The following is a 15013-nucleotide window of genomic DNA, read 5'->3' on the forward strand; positions in this document are numbered from 1 at the left end:
TTACATTAGATATTTTACAAAAAAAAAAAAAAAAAAAAAAAAATATATGGGTTTGTCATTTTTGCAACCATGTTAACAAAATTGCTTTATTATAGGTGCACGATATTTATAATTGTCTAGTAATATTTAAACTGTAAAATATTACATAATGTATTTGCATTGAATATATTTCAAACAATTAAATAATGTAAAATATCAAGTTATTAAACTAAATTCCGTAAGTAAATAAACATAGGTAAATATACTATGTAAAATAATATGTAGTATAAAACACAGGCTCATTTGGTGCAACTTATTAGCTAGTTGGGGAAAAATGTTGCTTTGTAGTTCTCAGTTTCTTTGAATTTTTTTTTTCTCGTACCATAACTTGGGTATCAGGGCTGAGCTCAGCCTGCCAAATGCAGTCAACACTACAATATTTGTTTAAGAGCAGAACCTTCATCCTGAAAATAAATTAAATAAGAGACCGCAGAAGTAAACTGCAGCTACAACTGCATTTCTTTTAAAGCAAAACATCCGCAAAGGTAATAATTAGTTTCTTCCTTCCTTTTTATTTGAATTTTGTTTTCCAAGAGCCACTGAGCGTTTGTTCTCTTCCACAGATGTGAAGCACAGCCCAGAGTGTGTTGGCGCTGCTGGACACATGTGTATGGCAATCCGAAGGCTATTAGTCCACTCGGCTTTGGGATGTGGAGACACTGTTCCATAAGAGGTCCAAAGTCCATTTTCAAAATAAAGAGCCATGTGAGATCAATCAAGCAAACAAATCTCGATCCATACAATCTTAACTTAGAGCATTTATCAGATCACCTTTCTCTTTTCCATAAATATCAAACCAGAAGCTGAACCCCTACGATCATCACACAGGCACTAAATAAAAAAAAATTAAAACTTGCCTCAGGTTAACCACACTTCAGCTAATGTTCTACATATTAGATGGAGACATTAATAAATTAACTCAACACAGCAGTAAAACACAAGCGTGTGCTAGTTGAGAGTCCACTCTGCGTTCACTCAAAACCAAACCTAGAAACTTCCCAGCAGCTCTTGAAAGGCCATTGTCTAGCAGACAAGTGAATTAGGTTGTATGCTGTTCATACATTATCAGATATTTATTGAAGAATTAGTTAAATAACCCAAGTTTGTCTGTGAGTTCACGTACGAGGTGAGGGGTGTGAATAGATCAGCAGTTCATTTGTTAATTTTGCGTGTCCAAATTTAATCGTGGTGCCTATTTGTATTTGTTAGGATCTGCACCGAGGTTCAGTCTTTAAGTGCCTTCGTGTTGGTTTACTTGGAGTTGTAGGCGGCCGCTCGTTGGTTGAGGGGGTTTTCCGGAGACTTCGTCCACTCCTTCTTGAGCTGTTGTTTAAGCTGGGAAAGTCGCATATTGGGGTTCTCCATTTTAATGCGTGCCATGTTTGCTTCTTCAAACGCAGTGTAGGCGGCTTTCATGCGACGCTCAGGGTGTCGATCCAGGTCTTCCTTAGTGCTGAAAAACAAAGGCATCGACCTTTAAAGTTTTGATTGCAAAAAAAAACGGTCAAAAACACATAATGTGTTAAATTATGTTCTTAGTCTTTGTTTTATGTAATGGAGAGAAAACGTTTTTTTGCGCAAATTTTAATTATAAAAGTCAACTGGGACTCTTATTTTGAAATGTCTATTTTTTTACACTTCCAGCAGCTCATTCAAATGGTTAAGAGTAGAAGGGACAGAGCAAAAACTATTGGGTATGTGCACATCATTACAATGTCATTTTCCTCACACTGTACAACAATAATTCTAATATGTAGAAAATGTAACAAGTATCCCAATCGCTCCAAAAATGTCTCTGTCTAGAGAACAGGATACCTGAGCACTGCGATGGCATCCTCAATGGTCCGGGCCTCCACCGTGCCTTCTTCTGGAACTACCCGATTGACATTCTCCTCAAGTGGCATCTCCAAGTGGCTTTTCTCTGTAGATTTGAAAGGATACAAAGGATTAAATGAGAAAACCGAAAAGGCTTATTCAAAACAGCAAAACAATATAACATTTTTACGACGGTGTGAAAATAAGTGCTTCTTGTTTTATTCAAGCACACTGCACACAATGTGAACGGTATTAGTATGACTTTTGTCAAGCAATACAATTTACTTTCAATGTCAGCAGCATGAAATGAACAATAACAGCATTTATTTTCTAAATGTAAATGTTACAATGTGAACAATTCACAATTTTCCAACGTATGCCGTTATTTATTTATTTAGACAAAATTTCATAGCTACTTCATTGTTCTGAAGAAATTTGACAGACATCTCTCTAGACTTAAACTCCACCCCTTTCTTAAAAATCAACAAAAGCATGCAAACATGCTTGCATTTTTAACATTTTCGATCCGTCTAATTCAAATGTACGCCGTAATATGAATTACGTTTCACTGTGACTTTAACTTGTCAGGGTTTCCTTAAATAGAATGACACGGTGTGACAAATAAATTGTATTACACTAAAACATGGTACAAAACATGTAAAGTTAATTTATCAACTAGCAAATGTAGCATAAAAGTAAAAAGGTCTTTTTTGTGCGACACACGCTGCCTAAATGTATTGAAATCAGTCACTTATGAGGTTTTGTGATGGTTAGCATGTAGCGCTCTACACTGAATTTGCCTTACCTTTTTCCTTGATTTCCTTAACATTTTGCCCGCTTTGTAGGTTCTCCTCGATCTGGGCTCGAGTCACTTTACAGGGGGCTTCTTTTGTCTGTTTACCCTTTATCTTGGCATCTTCTTCCTCGAGGAGCCTTTGGTTTTCTCTCTTCCTCTCCAGAGCCTCCATACGCTTTCTCTCCTTATCATCCTGTACACACACGCGCGCGCACACTCTTTTAAATTACAACTGGACTGATGTTATCGAGGCAGCCTGACGGTCATTAAGCAAATGTAAGTGTAAACTGCAGAGCAGAGTAAAGAAATTAGAGATGCCTCCTGCGCGCTCAGAGTCACTCTGTGTCAGCGCGGCGGGTAAGTAATGGTTACCAGGATCAGACATGGTCTTAACTGTCCACATCCTAACCACCCAGCCACCTTCCTGATGATAACATCCGCAGAAATGGTGACACAACAGTAAGGAGATACGCATAATGAGATGACACCTTCAGATGTCGAGCAGAGGCTGAAATGTCATTCGCGTGACACAGATAAGCCGCACGACAGGCCGCGTTCAAGAGCAAACCAAGATACGCGCCTCTCTCTTGACATTCTCACATATCTACCGGTGATAAATTATATTCGCCGAGCCCGATCTTCACCGAGTCCCTGGCGGTGGCTGATCTTTAGGAGATGTAAAGGATAAATCAGTGTGTTTCCAGTGCAGGTAAGCTTGCTTGAACACACACAGCGGCCCCAGTGACACGAGGTATAATTAGCAGAATGGTTGCAGTAGGATAACGGCAGCGTGGGTCTGATAGGCCGGCGGGGATCAGATGGCAGCGATGGGAGGAAACAGGAGGAAAGGAACAGGGTGTGAGGAGCTTTTTACCAGAGCGCCTGACTGAGTAGACTGGCACATCATGCCAGCGTTGAGGACGCTCAATACATATGCCAACACCGGCTTAATAATGTATGAAACAGAGACAGGAGAGAGCTGGGGAGGGAGAAAAATGGCACCGGTGGCCACCGGAGACCTTTCAAATATTTAGAACATCAAAACATATTGTAATAATTAAAAAAAAGTTTTAACATAACTGGATTTATATGGCACTTTGCAATAAGCTTGTCCCCAATAATATCTAATAACATCTACAGTTTAACCAGAATTCATCAACAATTACTCACCCTCATGTCATTCACAACCTACATGCATTTCGTCCCTCTGTGGACCACAAAAGTATTGTGAATAATATTGAGAACCAAATAGTTTGAGTTCCCACTTACTTTCTTCATTTGTTGCCTATGTGATGGGAGCCAATGAAAACCAAAATTGTTTGGTCCCTACTTTTTGATTTACACTGCACAGAAAAAAAAATCGGTTTAGAACAACATGAAGGTGAGTAAATGATGATGCTTTTTAGGGGAGACTGTTACTTTAACAAAAAAAATTTATGCGAGATCTGAGTCAGTCTGATGCAGTGCAGCTTGCAAATGTGTATCTCACCCAAAAATAAAAATATCCTGGCACCATATATTTACCTTTATGTCATTCCAAACCTGTATGACTGTCTTCCTTTCTGCAGAACAAAGAGCAGATATTTTTGGGGAGGGGGGTATTTTTATCCGGAAAATAAATAAACAGGGTCCAAAACAACATCAATCCCAGCTGATTTACTGCATGGACAAAAATTTGTCAGAATCTCTTCTTCTTTTGGTCATACAGGTTTGGAACGAGATGAAGGTTAAGAAAATTATGCCAAAATATTTTTATTTTTCGGGATGAGCTACTCTTTTAACATATTTGCAAGCAACATTGCATCGTACTGATTCAGTTCCCAAACTAATCAAGGTTATGCATTAATTACAAAAGGGCAGTTAAAACGACATTGTCTTTTACTCAAAATCTTTGTTACATATAGACCAGTTGCAATCTGGTCTGCTGACACCTAAAACGGTATAAAATAATAAATAAAATCATAATAAACAGCCAATCACTGCATATCAGTCAATGCATTCTCCCATGGACTTAATCCAGGCCTAATGTCAAAGTCAAGCTCCATTACTGATAATGAACACTCATCAATATGCGGCATAATTGATAGAGGATATCAGAACTTGCGTGACGGTGTTACTTTAACCCAGTCGGCTTCGGCTTTCGTTTTGTTTGTGAAGAACTCATTTCCTGAGCAACCCTAAACCTGACTTGCAACGTATTAATCTATTGTGTGCTACTCAGACTCACATGTCTGCAGCTTTAGCGAGGAAGACAGCTGTGTCATTTAGATACAAGATTAGCAGACAGCGGCGGGAATGTTAGACAACATATCATGGAAAACACGGGAGCGCAGGGAATCAATTTCCCGTATGTTTAGTACAGAACTCAAAAACCTTTCCATATTAACATGTCAATTAAGACCAGGGGGGCAAAGTTTATCTGGTTAACATGTGTAGCAGCATCCTGCCACTTTTGATGCTTTGCATGCATTTATATGCAACAAAATGCATTTACAACCTTACAAATAAATTCTCTTAAATTAAATGCAGTACTTTTGAGCTTTTCTGTTCATCAAAGAATCATAAGAACGTTTTACAGTTTTCACTAAAATAACCTGCATGCCGTTTTCAACATTGCACAAAATTTACATATTACAAAATTCAGCTTTCTCATCACAGGTATACATTTTGTTTTAAAATGTATTAAAATATAAAAAACTTGTATATTGTATAATCGTATTTCACAATATTACTGTATTTCTGATCAAATAAATGCAGCCTTTGTGTGCTCAAGAGCCTTGAAAACATTCAAAATATTACCAAGCCCTTTCCCCCCCTTATTTTTACTTTTAAGAGATGTGATTATTTCATAATAGATATTTTTACAGTAACAAAATACTGATTTTACTTTGAAGAACGACTGGGTTGTTGTCATTTCCCCGTGGCTTCTAACAGACTCACCAGGTGCCACTGACTACTTCAATTAGGACAATTTCACTGTCAAACTTTTTTTTTTTTTTTATGGAACGGACAAGCAGTCTGTAGAAAGATCTTTACTGCCACCTTGTGTTTACACTACTCTCCATACGCAAGATGCTGTTGTACTTTATCTCACTTCTGATTTCAGTCGCTACTCCCAATTAGCTGTGGACACTAGAGAAAAAAACAAATCTAATCACAGTAATGATAAAATTCATGACACATATCGAAGGCCCGCTTGAACTCATTTATCATTTGACCCTGACAGCATTGATTTCCGTTCTCTCAAAGAAACAAGTTTTTAAAGCAACAACTCAGACCTACCTTCCTCTGCTCTTTTTTCATGACATGTTTGTCGTTATCTTGCCAGAGAGCGTCCTCCAGCTCCTTCTGTTTGCGTGCATCGGCGACTGCTTTGGCTTCAGCCTTCCGGGCCCTCGCCGTGGCCGATTTGGAATTCTCACCCTGGAATTTCTTCGGCATTCCTGGGACTTCCCTGCGAAGGTAAGGTCAAGATGATGTCGAAAGTGTCGGAACGGGTGATGGGATCACACAGGATATTAATTTGTAGCGTATAAACATTTTCTAACGAGAGAAAGACAAAGGCTAAACGCATGGTAATGTGTGATCAGAGGCCGAATCGTGATATTTATTTAGGGCTAGATATTACCGGGCTGTCTATTGGGGTTTGAGCATCTTCTGATACACAGTGTTCATCATGACTAATACTTTTCAGAGTAAAACACGAATATCAACTAACAGAAAAACATTAAGGGATTTAGAAGGCCCTTGTTCTCACAGTATTAACATAATCTGGTATTACTTGAGAGAGTTAAACCCCCAAATATTTCTTTTAAAAGTACTTCCAAAAGAAGTAAATTCTGGAAAACAGTTGCTGCTTTTCTGACAGCCACAAACAAAAAGAAAGAAACGTGAAAATGTCTGTGTATGTCTATCTGCCTATATGTTTTGTGTCTGTTTATAAATACAGGTACATTTGTAATAAACAAGATTATAATTGCGTTTATGTAGGTCTACACAAATATGATACACACCTGATGTTTCGTTTTTAGCTCTGACAGCACGCTTATTATTTGACTCTTGTCTACAAGATTTAATTCTCTAAATTCCCCCAAACAAAGTGTTAGAAGGGAAATTTCCGGAAGCGTAGCAACACCTGAATTCTACTTTTTCCTTTTCAGGAACATTCTCGTTAGCTTTTTTGCTAATCACTCTGGATTCAGAGACTCGCGGTGTTCACGTTCTGGCTTGTATCGGATGCTTTCATTTGAACAATGGAAGCAAATACAGAGGAGGGCGTCTTAAACGTCCCATCGTGTTATTCGAACTCATTTTCAGACAGCGAATGTAACGTATAATGTAGTAGCACCAACCTTTTCCTGCGCCAGCCTGCTGGGTGTTGTTCGCCCTTCTTCTCAAGCCGCCGCGACGCAAGTGCAGCGCGTCATTTAGCGCCGCCTGGCGGCTCGACGGTCACCGCGCGCTCGTGCATGAGCTCAACAGCGAGCGTTCTGTCAACATTAGGCTACAGAATATGTGTGATAGGCAACCAGAGACACTTTTAGCAGGCTATTTACTTCATTATACAGTAAACAAAAAGTGTTACTAAAATCAAATTCCTTTAATGCAGTACTTTGATTTTGATCTACATTGTATTCCTTTTTAGTAGATTAATTTATGTAGAATTAGCATAACGCTATTAATTCATTTGTTATTTATCATATATATATATATATATATATATATATATATATATATATATATATATATATATATATATATATATATATATATATATGATATGAGCATATATATGAGCATAATGCACAATGCTGTCAAACAATTTAGAGACATATATAATTTATATATAATTTATATATAAATTATTAATATATACATATAAATATTTTAGAAATATACTGTATATTGTATGTGTGTCTTTTTTATATATATATATATATATATATATATATATATATATATATATATATATATATATATATATATATATATATATATATATATACATACATAATAAATGTACACAGTACACATGGATACATTATTTAACCCAAAATTAAAATTTTGGATTCTAATTAATAATGATTAATTGCATGATGACACTAGAGCCTGATAACATCCAGTTATCCAGCATTATTTGAACATGTCTTCGTTCAGTGGACTCAATTAAATCTTTTTGTACAAAGATATCTTTTTTCCAACACCACCAACAACGACAAAAACAAAAACAAATTTACAAAGCTTTATGTTTATTAAGCTACATTGAAAAATATCAGATTTTCAACGGGATCTCAGATATTAGACCACACTGCATTCATATAAAAAATGAACGAATTAGAATAGTTATAGTTATCTCAGTCCTGCTCAATACGTCGCATGCTTACTAAACAAAACAGTACAACTGCTTTCCTAAACAATATCAAGGCACATTCTGCTCAGTGCGTGTTAATCTGATAAATTTATCAGCACATTAAAATATATATGAATATAAATTCTAATTAGAAATAATCTCTGTGCTGTATGACTCCTCCTCTACAGCATACAATCACAACATACCCTCCTTTCACATTACGTTAATTTCTAATTCCCCTCCCCTCACCCTGCCTTCGATTACCCAAATTATAAACCCAGAAAAGTAAGTCCAGCTCTACTATGCTCACTCATTTTCCACACTAATTAGTGATAGTGACCATATCTTTAAACCAGTACTGTTTTCTGTCATGTATGAGTTTATGTGATTAGGTCTTTTCTTATAAACCCGTTTTGTTTTGCTCAAAGGTAAGGTTCATCTTATATCGAAATATTGTGTAGAGAGATATCAATTGCTGTTTTACTCACTACTTTTTTCTGATTCTATTTTGTCGGTTCATCCGCTCTTACCTTAAATGACACTGTGCACTGCTAGAGAACATAACAGGGGGCTGATTGAGAATGCATTGTGATTTCTGGGTTTGTTGTTACAGCTGAAAGTCTCCCGAAGAGAAGGACTCTGCTCATTTAAGCTCAGACAGAGTCAACCAGACAGCACTATGGCTTCGGACTCTGACAGACCGGGCTTCTGTTTGGTGGACTATGTGGTGTTTGCCGCTATGCTGGGGGTGTCGGTGGCCATCGGGCTATTCCAGTCTCTGAGGAAGACCACGGGTCGCTCTAACGTGGACAGCTTCTTCACAGGGGGAAGGGGTTTCTCCGCTGTGCCGGTTGGACTGTCGCTCTGTGCCAGCTTTATGTCAGCTGTCCAAGTGCTCGGTGTGCCATCAGAGGCATATTTATATGGCTTTAAGTTCCTCTATATGTGCCTGGGACAAGCACTCAACTCCCTCATTACTGCAGTTCTGTTTGTTCCCGTGTTTTTCCGGCTCAAAATCACCAGCTCAAATCAGGTTCGGATTTTATCTATTCTGTTCTTCTAGTACAATACAGTATATTAGTTTTATTTTTTTTATTAATTTAAGCGAAATGTTCCTTTGGCAGCTAGCTGAATAAATATTATCTTATTTCATTTCAGGTAACTTATATATTTATGATTTAAGTTTTATTATACTACATATAATAACTCTGATACAGTGTGGTCCAAAAGTTGGGATCGCTATAGAGAAAATCATTTTATTTTCTATTTTTCTCATTTGTTGTGCATTTTTCCATATTTCTTTTTTACTTTTCTGTTTTTAGTATGGCATGTGCTTTTGCGTGTTCAGTGGATCCCTCTCTCTCTCTCTGTCTCTCTCTCTCTCTCTCTCTCTCTCTCTCTCTCTCTCTCTCTCTCTCTCTCTCTCTCTCTCTCTCTCTCTCTCTCTCTCTCTCTCTCTCTCTCTCTGTGTGTGTGTGTGTGTGTGTGTGTGAACACCAGGTTCTAATAAATGTACTTGTGTGTCAGTATTTAGGAATGAGGTTTGGCAGAGGGATGCAGCTCTTGGGAAGTTTACAGTTCATTGTAGCCACAGTAAGAAAAATTTAAAATTTTAATTACAATTATAAATATAATATTTGTAAAAAATATTAAAGCAATACCATTGGATGTATATGTAGAATACTGATCAACTAAGTTATGAACACATACTTTAAATTCCAATATTTAGTTTGCATTAAATATGTGCATATTTATTTTTTTAGATTTGTGTAAAACTAAGACTGTTTGGTTCTTCCTGTAGCTTCTCTACACTGGAATAGTAATCTTTGCTCCTGCAGTCATTCTGAATCAGGGTTGGTGAAATAACCTGATCTGCACTTTTTAAAACTGTTTCAAGCTTCACATGTCTATTGCATCTCAATTCATCAGTGAAGTTGGATCCCATATGAGTTGTGTTTTTTCCTTTTATTTACACTTTTGTACTATTCTCAATGACCTTTTCTTTTTTCTGAATCAAGCCACAGGCCTAAATATGTGGGCATCTCTCTTCTCAACTGGACTCATCTGTACATTTTACACGACAGTGGTAGGCCAGTGTGAAATCTTTCTAGATCTGAATCTATATAGAAATATCAGTGCCACTTTTGCTCATTAATTTGAATGGAACCATGCAAATTTTTCCTGCAGGGTGGTATGAAGGCTGTAATCTGGACAGATGTGTTTCAGATTATAGTCATGCTCTCTGGGTTCGTCGCGGTCTTCATTCAGGGCACCATTTTGGCAGGAGGGCCTGCCAGAGTTTTGGAGATCGCCAACAATGGATCCCGCATCAATTTTAATGAGTAGAACAATCTCAAATGTTTAGAAATCTGTTAAATACTCAAGTTAGTAAAATGTTTATTTCTTATTCTTTTTCTGTGTGTTAGTTTTGTGATAGACCCTCAGAGGCGCTACTCCTTCTGGAGTTTCACAGTGGGCGGCACTATGGTCTGGTTATCCATGTACGGAGCCAATCAAGCTCAAGTGCAGCGTTACATATCATGCCAGACTGAGAAACAAGCCCAACTGTGAGAGACTCAATCAGTAAAATCTCATTTTTTACCATTTAAAAATGATCTCATATCTTTAATCTTTTAAATCTTATTCAAATTTGTTTTGTTCACCATTAAATTTCTCCTAACGATAAGATCATAGCCATGGTTTAGAAGAACTCTGCTCTTCTGTTCTCGCTCACTGTGGTACAGATCCACTGAGTGTCACTCTTGTGCTGCAGGGCGCTGCTGGTTAATCAGGTTGGTCTGTGTCTGATTGTGAGCAGTGCAGCCACATGTGGCATTGTGATGTTTGCTTTATACTCCAGCTGTGACCCTCTGAAGACCGGCAGGATATCTGCTCCTGACCAGGTAAATCAATACATAGATATTATAATTCAACGTTTTATTAAATGTGTAAAAATACAATACAGATATTTCTATTAAATGATGTCTTCTGTTTCAAACGCTTTTGTTGAAACCAAAGTTGAATTGTTCAAATTTAAGCAAAAAATGAAAATTGCAGTCATCCTCAGGCCATCTAAGATGTACGTAAATTAGTTTTTTTCATCAAATGAAGAATTACCTCATTTGCCCACTAATGGATCACCTGCAGTGAATGGGTGCCATCAGAAAGTTTTTAACTTTAACCCATCACTTCTGGACAAAATACTAGTCATTAATCCATAAGAACATTTTCTCCAGGTAAAAAGTCCATCCCCTGTATTCAGAAAAATCCAACAATGTATGTTTACATGTAGATGATGCATGTAGATCTTTGCCTTAATGTTGGATTAGTTTACTGAAAACATGCAGCTTTTTACTTCACAAGAAACAAACGAACGGACTGGAGATTTCTTGTGGATTGTTGTGATGTTTTTAAGAGCTGTTAACTAACTGCTGAGGATCCACTGGTGAGCAAATGATTTAATGCTACATTTTTCCAAATCTGTTCCGATTTGGAAACAAACTCACGTACATCATGCAAGGGTGAGTAAGATTTTAACAATGCCCATTTTTGGATGAACTTATCATTTTAAGCAATCTCATTTTTCACAGTACATGCCATACCTGGTTTTGGACATTTTCCGTAATCATCCAGGCTTCCCGGGTCTTTTTCTAGCCTGTGCCTACAGTGGAACTTTAAGGTGCTTGAAACTATCAAAACCTTTAATGAGGTGTTGGTTACTGGTACATATAGAATAAACCACCTGCTTCTGTTTCCACAGTACTGTCTCTACCAGCATTAACGCCATGGCAGCAGTTACTATGGAGGATGTAATGAAGCCGTGGCTAATCACTGTTTCACAGAGAAAACAGCTCTTGCTCTCCAAGTTATTATGTACGGCCAAAAGCAACAAATAGATGACATAGATGACATGCACCCAAAGTGCAAGCAATAGCTTATTGCATATATTCAGACAAAATCTAGCAATTCACTTAATTATAGAAAAAAGGAGATATATTTATTTGAAAATAAGGGAAAAATAAGATCACACACACACACACACACACACACACACACACACACACACACACACACACACACACACACACAGTATTTAATAATATTTTAAATTTTTATAATTTAAATTTTAGTTTAAATTTATTTGTTTGATGTGTTTTGTGCCTTCGTCATTTTTAGTATTTTTTAAAAATGTGATTTAGTTTTGTTTTATTTTGCACTATATATACAATACTAAACAATAAATTATTCTATAATTTGAGCTGCCTTTATTAAAAAAGGCCATTTCTTAATGCAAATGTAATTTTTTCTTTATTTCACAATTGGTGAAACATGTTTTTCATACAAAGCTGTAACTACTCATTAAAGTATACGTCGATTATGTTTTCCCGCAGGTATCTGCTGATATCGATCTGATAATGTTTAAATATGACTACAATCACAACTAATTCCACCATTATTTGTTTGCATGTGCAAATCAGCACTGTTGTATGGGCTTGGCTGCATTACAATGGCTGCCCTCTCCTCCCTCCTGGACTGGGGAGTCCTTCAGGTACAATATGATTTACTGGTATAACTGTAGCCTTTTAGGCAGGATGCGTTTCAGTCTGTGTGTGTGCTTTAACCAGCTTTTTTCTCTAATAACCTCAGGGTTCGTTCACAGTCATGGGGGTAGTGAACGGTCCACTCCTGGGAGCATTTGTGCTGGGAATGTTTGTTCCAGCCACAAATAAACCAGTAAGACTCCATAAACATCACAGTCCACCATGTTATTCTGTTGCTCCACTCCATGAAGAGCAGAGTGATATTCCTCACATCTTACAGGGGGTGTTCTCAGGAGTGGCTGTTGGTTTCTGTCTGTCTCTATGGCTTGCCGTTGGAAGCACAATTTATCCTCCTACACCAGAAACAATGGGCGTTTTACCCACTAGTGCTGGTGACTGTCTGGCAAGTAATGCAACATTTAACAGCACCATTACGGTCAATGAATCTTCTATCTTGGGATCATCAGTACATCTGGATCATGGGTGAGAGTCTAAGTTGCATAACTTTTTTTATAATGACTAAATTAAATGACTTTAATTACTAGTGGAATGTTTCTTATGTAATACGTAGCAGTTTTATTTCTTTCAACTAAATTCATACAGCCTTCAAAATATCTATTCAATATCATACCTGTACTTTGGAGCCCTGTCAACAAGTGCAGTCGTGCTGGTAGGTGTGGTGGTTAGTTACATTACAGGTGAGAGAAACTCACTCATTGCTAGCACAATCATTAAAATGAAAATGTCAACAGTGTTTTACCTTCAAATGAATGTGTTGTATTACTACAGGACCCACCAAGAAGGGTTCTATCAGTCCTGGTTTGTTACGATGGAACTTGGGACAAAAGACATGCAATGCATCCTGTCATAACTTGGTATGTTTCATGGTAGTACATCATTTACTTTAACTTACCTAACAGTTCTTACCAACTGAAATCAAGTGTTATTTTAGCATTATTTAAATACAATTATATACTTTATGTTTATCTATCATATATATTATTGGTATGAATCGGTGCTAATATTGCTTTGGCAACTAATAGAAATAAGTTACATTTCTAATTTTAAGGTTTTCTAAGTTTAACACACACATACATGCACATACAGATATTATGGAATGGAATGGAATATATATATATATATATATATATATATATATATATATATATATATATATATATATATATATATATATGTGTGTGTGTGTGTGTGTGTGTGTGTGTGTGTGCATAACTGTATGTGTATTATTTCAGCAGTCAACAAAAACTATTTTTAGTTAACAATAACAACACTGCTGAAATCATATTCTTGTCTCTACAGAATGAAACTACGGCAAACAATCCCACAGAAATCCTTCTCAGTCCAAAAGAACTTTTTGCCAATGCTGAAAAACATGACGTTTTACTGAACAAAGGTGATGTTTATGCAGGTGCAGGATCGGCTTTGTAAAGTAAAACAACTTTTCTATTTTCAGACACAACTTTTAGAAAAATTGCATTAATTGTTGAAATGTCAAACAACGTTACAATTTAACATAATGCAGATTACATTCTGTACAGTCTCTCATATCAAAACCGTCAAAGCCATGCTGATTTTGAATGGCATTGCTGAATACCTGACCATCATCACCTGTTTTCAAAGTTGATTTCTTGACCTATTAAACAATAGTGCCTTCTTTCACGGTACAAAATCATGCACAGTAGGTTTCTGTTCATCATACACCTGCGTCGCACCTGTATGTCAGTTCACTTTCATTCCTAGCCAAGTACAGAAGACAGCATAAGCATGCATTTAATCAACTGAATGATTCTAATAGAGATATATCATTATGGGTCTTTTCTAAATTATCTAATAACTTTGAAAGTATTAGTCTGAAACGAGAGAACATGCAGAAAGATACATGTTAACAGATTTTAAATATACCACAATAATAAATAATGGCACGCAGGGATATTATTTCTGTGTCTAAAGCTATAAAACAAGGCTCATTATTGGGATATTAATTGCTCAGCACTTCTAAGCTCTGAGCTATGACTTAGAAAAGTCACCCAAATATGCCAGAAAGTCCTTAAAAAAAACCTAAAAGTCAATCAAGATTAAGTTTTCTCAGTGATTGTTTTGAATCAGTACTTTTAGTGCATATTTTGAATATTTGTATAATTGTACCTGTATCGCATAGATAAGCTGTTACATGATGGCATGCCTGTGTCACATTCACAATAAAGCGAAATGTCAACACTAATATCAGGTTCAAATAATACTTTCTGATGAAAACTGTTTAAAAGAAAGTTTCACATATCGCTTGGTTGTATCAGGCCAAACGGAAGAAAACCTACTTAGTTTTTCTCTGCAGGCGGAAATAACAAACCAGCCGCTCACTAGCAGAGAAAGAGGAAACCACAGTTTCACTCGTACCACGTAAAGAAAGCAACAAACCCAGCAGCTCCAGCAAACACCCTTCCTATGCATGTA

The 15013-nt window shown here is 36.8% G+C and overlaps 2 protein-coding genes across 2 annotated transcripts; one reads left to right on the forward strand and one right to left on the reverse strand.

Annotated features, from left to right (window-relative positions):
• Positions 1–531: 531 nt before the first annotated feature.
• ccdc124 (coiled-coil domain containing 124) lies at positions 532–7112 on the reverse strand. The gene is made up of 5 exons (XM_043247725.1): positions 7003–7112; positions 5933–6104; positions 2660–2843; positions 1855–1960; positions 532–1492 (listed from the first exon to the last, which is right to left on the reverse strand). Exons 2-5 carry the CDS (start codon positions 6089–6091, stop codon positions 1291–1293), a joined length of 651 nt encoding a protein of 216 aa, XP_043103660.1. The 5' UTR covers positions 6092–6104; positions 7003–7112; the 3' UTR covers positions 532–1290.
• Positions 7113–8309: 1197 nt separating this feature from the next.
• slc5a5 (solute carrier family 5 member 5) lies at positions 8310–14824 on the forward strand. The gene is made up of 16 exons (XM_043247298.1): positions 8310–8428; positions 8614–9033; positions 9528–9593; positions 9802–9853; positions 10019–10086; positions 10188–10342; positions 10427–10567; positions 10774–10903; positions 11591–11679; positions 11761–11873; positions 12479–12549; positions 12648–12734; positions 12822–13024; positions 13145–13239; positions 13331–13416; positions 13862–14824. Exons 2-16 carry the CDS (start codon positions 8680–8682, stop codon positions 13988–13990), a joined length of 1839 nt encoding a protein of 612 aa, XP_043103233.1. The 5' UTR covers positions 8310–8428; positions 8614–8679; the 3' UTR covers positions 13991–14824.
• Positions 14825–15013: the final 189 nt, after the last annotated feature.

This window comes from Puntigrus tetrazona, chromosome 8 (genome assembly GCF_018831695.1).
Source record: "Puntigrus tetrazona isolate hp1 chromosome 8, ASM1883169v1, whole genome shotgun sequence".
NCBI classification, from domain to species: Eukaryota; Metazoa; Chordata; class Actinopteri; order Cypriniformes; family Cyprinidae; genus Puntigrus; species Puntigrus tetrazona.

What these genes read in the sequence shown, in the direction of transcription:
- ccdc124 (XM_043247725.1), bottom strand. Translation starts at nt 6,091, where the DNA reads ATGCCGAAGAAATTCCAGGGTGAGAATTCCAAATCGGCCACGGCGAGG. An exon ending in TAAGGAAATCAAGGAAAAAG is followed by an intron (nt 1,961 to 2,659) that starts GTAAGGCAAATT and finishes TCAAATCTACAG; the next exon opens with AGAAAAGCCACTTGGAGATG. An exon ending in GATGCCATCGCAGTGCTCAG is followed by an intron (nt 1,493 to 1,854) that starts GTATCCTGTTCT and finishes TTTGTTTTTCAG; the next exon opens with CACTAAGGAAGACCTGGATC.
- slc5a5 (XM_043247298.1), top strand. Translation starts at nt 8,680, where the DNA reads ATGGCTTCGGACTCTGACAGACCGGGCTTCTGTTTGGTGGACTATGTG. An exon ending in TACAGTTCATTGTAGCCACA is followed by an intron (nt 9,594 to 9,801) that starts GTAAGAAAAATT and finishes TTCTTCCTGTAG; the next exon opens with CTTCTCTACACTGGAATAGT. An exon ending in GCCTACAGTGGAACTTTAAG is followed by an intron (nt 11,680 to 11,760) that starts GTGCTTGAAACT and finishes CTGTTTCCACAG; the next exon opens with TACTGTCTCTACCAGCATTA.